We start from the raw sequence: 5,615 nt of genomic DNA, 5'->3' as shown, positions 1-5,615 counted from the left end.
GCCGGCCCGGCGGCACCCCGCGCGGCGGGGGGCGGGGCCCCTGGGTTCCGCGGCCGCGAGCTTGGCGAAAACCGCCGGGTTTTTTAGTTCAAAATCGCCTCTGTCATCATCGTCACCCGCGGGGGCGGCGCAGACCGGGAGCGGAGATCCCCGCGCCGGGCCCGCCGCTGCCTACGCCCCAGGCGGGGAAACTGAGGCACAGCTCCGCGCCCGCCCGGCGCCCCCCCCCCCCCCCCCGTGTCCCCCCGTCCCACGGCCCCGCGTCCCCCTCCCCACGGCTGGAGGCCGTGACACCCGCTCCGGCTGTTGGATACCACCCCGAGCCGGTGCCGGGCCGACCCAGAGCACCGGTGCCCCCCCACGCCGCGGGCCACAGACAGGACAGACGGACGGACACAGCGCTCGGCGTTTAATGGCGGGGCGCAGGGCACGGGGGGCACCCACACCCGGCCGGGTCCCGGGCCCCTAAGTGCCGGGGGGGGCGCAGAGCCCTGCCCGCCCCGGGGAGCCCCCCCGGGACCCGGGGACACGGGGGGACGCGTCCGAGGGCTGGGAGGCGGCGGCAGCGGGACTGGTCCCTGCCAGCGTGTGTCCATCGCACGGAGGGGGGGGGGGGCCCTGCCCGTCCCGGGGGGCACAGGAGCCCCCGCCGTCACCCAGGGGGGACCCGGTGTCGCTTGGGCTCCACCGTGCAGCCTCCTCGCCCGGTGCCAGCTCGCGGCCGTTGTTGGTGACCTTGGCGCCGGTCCTGCCGTCATGGATGACACTGACCTGGGCGGGCAGGGAGCCCCCCCCCGGGCTGTCCCCGAAGGGGCCGGGGGCACTGCCACCGCCGGGCGAGCCCCCGTCACCCAGCGCCGTCCCCCCCGGGGACCCCCCGACCCCCTCCTCCGGCCTCTTCCGCGGCCGCCCACGTCTCCGCTTCTGTGGGGCGGCGTCGCCGGCCGGCTCCGGGGGACGCTTGGTGGCCCTGGGGCGCTGCGAGTCCTGGGGTCCGGGACCCTCGCTGCCCCCCACGCTCCGGGGGTTGGCGGGGCTCTCGGCCGCGGGGACGCCCACGCCGGGCAGCAGCACGTTGAGGACGGGGACAGCGGCTTGCTGGCTCAGCAGCCCGGCCGCCCCGTTGCCCCCCGGGGCCAGCCCCAGGGGCAGGGAGGGGGAGGCCGTGCCCACCGGCAGCGGCAGGGCCACCTTGACTGTGCCCCCCAGGGGGGCGGCCGTGATTTTGGGTGCCAGGACGGGAGGGGAGGAGCGGATGGCCGCGGCACCGGGCGCCGTCGGTCGTTCCCCCGGCGGGATGCGGGGCAGGAGCAGGGGCAGGCGGGCGACCAGGGCGTTCACCTGGGGGCTGCTGGCCGCCTTGGGGGGCTCCAGGGGCTTCTTCTTCTCGGGCCGGGGTGTGCCGGGGGGCTTGGGGCCGCTGTCCTTCTTGATCTGCGGGTGGAGAGAGGTGTTGGCAGGGGCGACATCGTGGTGGAGCCGGGCTGCTTCCCCGAGCGTGCCCCCCCCCCATGCTGAGAGGGGGACCCGGGGGGTCCTGGCTCCCCCCCCAGCTCCAGTGGGGTCTCACCTGCCCCTGGCTCCTGTCGCCGCTCTCAGAGGTGTCCAGGCCGTTCTTCTTCGTCGTCAGTGGGGTCCGACCCTCACGGTGGATCTTGTCCGTGCTCTCTGTGGGCGCACAGAGGGTGATGAAGGGGGGAACAAGCCGTGGGCAGCTGGAGAGGGACGCCGCATCCCAACCCTTGGGGACCCCAACGGGGCGAGCGGGGCTGGGGCTCCACCCCACCCACCTGAGACCACCATGGCCATGACCAGGTCGGCACGGGCTGAGCGGGAGCTGATGATGTGCTGCTGGATGAGGAACTGGGCCACCTCCACGATGTTGTTGAAGGAGCGTTTGAGGATCTTCTCGGCCCAGTCGCAGGTCAGGGCGCAGGCCGCCTCCATCACCTCGCTGTTGTAGGACTGCACCAGGTCCGACAGCTCCGACGGCTGCTGGTGGCGGGACAAGCCGTGAGCCCCCGGCGGCACGGGACACGACGCCCTGGATGCCCACAGGGCCGGATCCCGACACCCCGGCAGCTCACAAGTCCGCATGGGCAGGCAGGTCCTCGTCCACCCTCAGGGAGGCTCATGGGACAGAGCAGAACCTGCCCCCAGGGAGGGCATCCCTCCACCCCCTGCCTTCGTTAGAGCTAATGAGCGAGGAGGCTCGTTACCCCACCAAAAGAGGGCCGGCGAAACGCAAGCCGCGGAGGCAGCAGGGGACTTACAGTCTCTGTCACTTTGAGGTCCAGGCTGGGCAGGGGTGGCAGGCTGACCACCGTCTTCCTCCGGATCCCGCTGTAGCAGTACGTTCGGCAGGGTTAAGGCGCTTCACCGTCACACGAACGCGGCCGCGACACGTTACAACTCAAAGGGATGCGGCTGCAGGGCTCGCGATGGGCTTGTGCGAAGGTGCGACGGCAGCCAGCCCCCTGCCCGCCCTGAGCTCCCCCGGGCTGCTCTGAGGGTACGGCAAGGACGGACAACTCCGAGCCACCCTCAGACAACCGAGCTGAACCTTCGAGTTGAAAAAACAGCAACCAGACCCTCTCAGAAGCTACAAAATACCACCTCGTGCACAGACTTGTAAGTGGGAAAAATGGGAGAAGCAGCGGCTGTCACCACCAGTCCAACCAGCTCCCTGGGCTTCCCCTGGCCAGCTGGGCACACAGAAGGATATTGCGACTGTCCTCGGCCTCCCAGCCGTCGGGCTTTGATGTTTGGGAAGATCTCCCGGATGATCTTGCCGAAATTGGCGGTGCTCAGCGGGCGACAGCAGAGGTTATCACAGTATCGCCTGTGGGGGAGAGCCGCGGGTTACAGCCATCGAGTCCTCACTGCCCTCCGGACAAACCCAGCAGGGCCATTCCCAAAAAAACCCAGGTGCTCGCTGCCCTCAGAACCGACCTCCCTGCTGGGGGACGAGCCCGGCCCCGGGGAGAGAGGCTCCTCGCACCAGGCTGGTCCCTGCGCTCACTTGTAGGCGTCGTAGACATCCTTCTTGGGCAGGCAGGTGTCCGTGTGCTCTTCCAGGTGGTTTCGGATCCAGTTGCACGCGTGCATGTACTCGGCTGTGCTCAGCGAGCTCAGGTCCAGGCTACCGCTGCTCCCGGGGAAAGCCCAAGAATAACAATTAATTAGTGGAGAAGCAGCACAAGCAGGACAGGAGAAGGCAGAGCCGTTGCGATCTCCTCCCGGCCTCTGGCGATGTGTGTCCCCCACTGTCAGCCGGACAGCCCCTGCTCACCCAGACACGGCCCCAGCTCTCTCTGGCACCCACCTCTTTTCCCCCAAGCTTGGTCCCGACGGCAGCTGGAGGTAGAGGTAGAGCTTGTCATTGTCTGAGAACTTCTGGACATCTTGCTACAGTCAAAGGGTCCACAGGGAGGGGGAGGACGGACCAGAGACAAAGAGAGGTTAAGGATCCAAAATAAGGAAGAGCTGGTGCAGCCAGATCCTGACCCAATGAGGAACGGATCAGGCAAAACCCAGGGCTCAGTTTAGCTAGGAGAGGTGGAGACATGTCGTTCCCTCACGCTCAGCACAATGTGCTGCGGGGGCACTCACCAGGATGGAGTCCACTTTGTTCTGCACGGATTTGCTGCGCAGGAGAGAGACAAAAGGCGTTAGCGCAGAGCAGGATGACACCGCAGCACCCGGGGCATCCCTCAACCCCCCCAGCTCCCTGCCACAGCCGCTGCCCAGCGCCCCCGAGGCCAGCGCTGACCGCTTCCAGAGCCCGCATGTGCACTCCAGGGTGAGCGGCAATGCCAAGATGGGGACACCGGAGCACCAAAAGTCAAAGGCTGGATCAGCGCAGCCCATTCTCCCCATGCCCCGGGTTTCCCTGTGCACCCACAACCCCTCTCTAAAGCTGCATTCTCTCCCCTTACTCCAGGGAGGGCAGAAGAGGCGCAAAACCACATCCCGTGGGGTTGTAGCAGACCAATCCACGCTACCACAAAACCCTGGATTGATTTTGCACCCAAACCAGGCAGCAAGCTGCTGGCAGCGCAGCGTGGGGCTGCACTCCACGTACAGCACCTAGCACGGGACCGAGCAGGGCACGCCTGAGGCCGTGCCCTCTGCAGCGCCACCGCAAGAAGCTGCAAGGCACCATAACGCTTATCCCTTCGGTCCCTGGGGCTGCAAATTAATCAACCTTATTAAATTAACCCACATTTGGTAACTCTCAGATTAACCGGGAGAGCTGTTCTTACGAGATGCTGCTTTTCAGCTCCTGCAGCAGTGTGCTCGACTCGGTCGTGCTGCCCCGGGAGCCGCTGGGTGACAAACTTCCCTTTTTGGCAGCTCGGGCACTCAGCTCTTCATCAGCCATGACATTTGGTTCCTGTTGGGAGGCAAAACCCAAAAATTCAACTATAAAAAGGGGAACAAAAACCCTTCAGAGTCATAAAGCCCCCACCGGGCACCTGCAGGGCTGGGTGAGGGAGGAAGGGCAGAGCAGGGCGGCCACGGGGCTCGGCGCAGCCCAAAACTCGCCCGCCCTCAGCCCCCGTCCGTCCTGGTCCGAAGACGAGCCCCAGCTCTGCGGGCTGAGCTCCATCAGCACAGCGGGCGAGGGGAGGGCTGGATGTCAGCGGGAGCCACCAGCGGACGTGGAAATGGCCCCAGGAGAGGCGTCTCCAGCAGCAGAGACAGCGACCGGCTCCGCGTACCCCGTTCCTGACAGGGGAGCTGGGGGCACAGGAGAGCGTCCCTGGGCCAGCGTGGCCAGGAGGGGACCAGAACGGCAAGTCCCTGCCGGCCTGGCCTGCCCCGGGCTGGGGATGCTGTTGGGGACCGTGACAGTCCCACAGGTCCTGGATGCAAACCCCAGGGGCGTGGGGACAGGAGAACAGGGATGCGGGGGGGCAGCAGGGGGGCAGGTCCCCAGGGCCATGGGGACACGGGGCAGGACGGGGGGCAGGTCCCCGGGGGGGGGGGTGAGGGCAGGTCCCCGGGGGGGCAGCAGGGGGGCAGGTCCCCAGGGCCATGGGGACACGGGGCAGGACGGGGGGCAGGTCCCCGGGGGGGCAGCAGGGGGGCAGGTCCCCGGGGGGGGGGTGAGGGCAGGTCCCCAGGGACACGGACACCAAAAGGGCAGGTCAAGGGGGGCCACGAGCTCCGTGACAGCACAGCCCCGCCGGTGCCGGTTGCCGGGGAGGGGACAGGGGACGGGGATCGGGGCCAGCCGCGTCCCGGGCCGGGGAGCAGCGGGCCAGGCCCGGCAGGGCTGGGGGTGCACCGGGGCGGACCGGACCGCCCTCCCCCCCCCTCCCGCCCCGCAGCCCGGCGGGCCCGAGGCGCCCCGACCCGCACCCACCTGCGGGCGGCTACAGCCGGCGCCCCGCTCGCCTCATGCCGGGCCGGTTCCGCCCGGTTCGGTCCGGTTCGGTCCCGTCCCCGCCACGTGCCGCTGCCCCGCGCGCAACAGGAACCGAAAGTGCTGCGCCCCACCGGGACGCGCCCGCGGGCCCCGCCGGACGCTTTTTTCTGATTGGCTGTCGCGCCGCCGGTCTGCCCGGATACTGCGCTCTCCTTTAATGCGATTGGCTGCTAGGCTTTCC

At 68.6% G+C, this 5,615-nt stretch overlaps 1 protein-coding gene across 4 annotated transcripts; it reads right to left on the bottom strand.

Annotated features, from left to right (window-relative positions):
• Nucleotides 1-388: 388 nt before the first annotated feature.
• On the bottom strand, nt 389-5,542 carry RFX5 (regulatory factor X5). Of its 4 annotated transcripts, none has more exons than XM_075737226.1 (10): nt 5,372-5,542; nt 4,266-4,396; nt 3,613-3,646; nt 3,326-3,408; nt 3,023-3,148; nt 2,726-2,842; nt 2,274-2,355; nt 1,791-1,992; nt 1,571-1,668; nt 389-1,434 (listed from the first exon to the last, which is right to left on the bottom strand). In XM_075737226.1, the coding sequence occupies exons 2-10, from the start codon at nt 4,382-4,384 to the stop codon at nt 466-468; spliced, it is 1,830 nt and encodes a 609-aa protein (XP_075593341.1). In that variant the 5' UTR covers nt 4,385-4,396; nt 5,372-5,542; the 3' UTR covers nt 389-465. The 4 variants fall into 4 exon arrangements, with proteins under 4 accessions (XP_075593341.1, XP_075593339.1, XP_075593340.1 ...); XM_075737224.1 differs by having other exon boundaries at nt 1,791-1,995; nt 5,372-5,541; XM_075737225.1 differs by lacking the exon at nt 5,372-5,542 and adding an exon at nt 4,479-4,942 and having other exon boundaries at nt 1,791-1,995.
• Nucleotides 5,543-5,615: the final 73 nt, after the last annotated feature.

The sequence above is a fragment of the Balearica regulorum genome, chromosome 28, assembly GCF_011004875.1.
Source record: "Balearica regulorum gibbericeps isolate bBalReg1 chromosome 28, bBalReg1.pri, whole genome shotgun sequence".
NCBI classification, from domain to species: domain Eukaryota; kingdom Metazoa; phylum Chordata; class Aves; order Gruiformes; family Gruidae; genus Balearica; species Balearica regulorum.
Note: the sequence above shows the minus strand (reverse complement) of the source record. Positions and strands in the feature narration are given on the sequence as shown.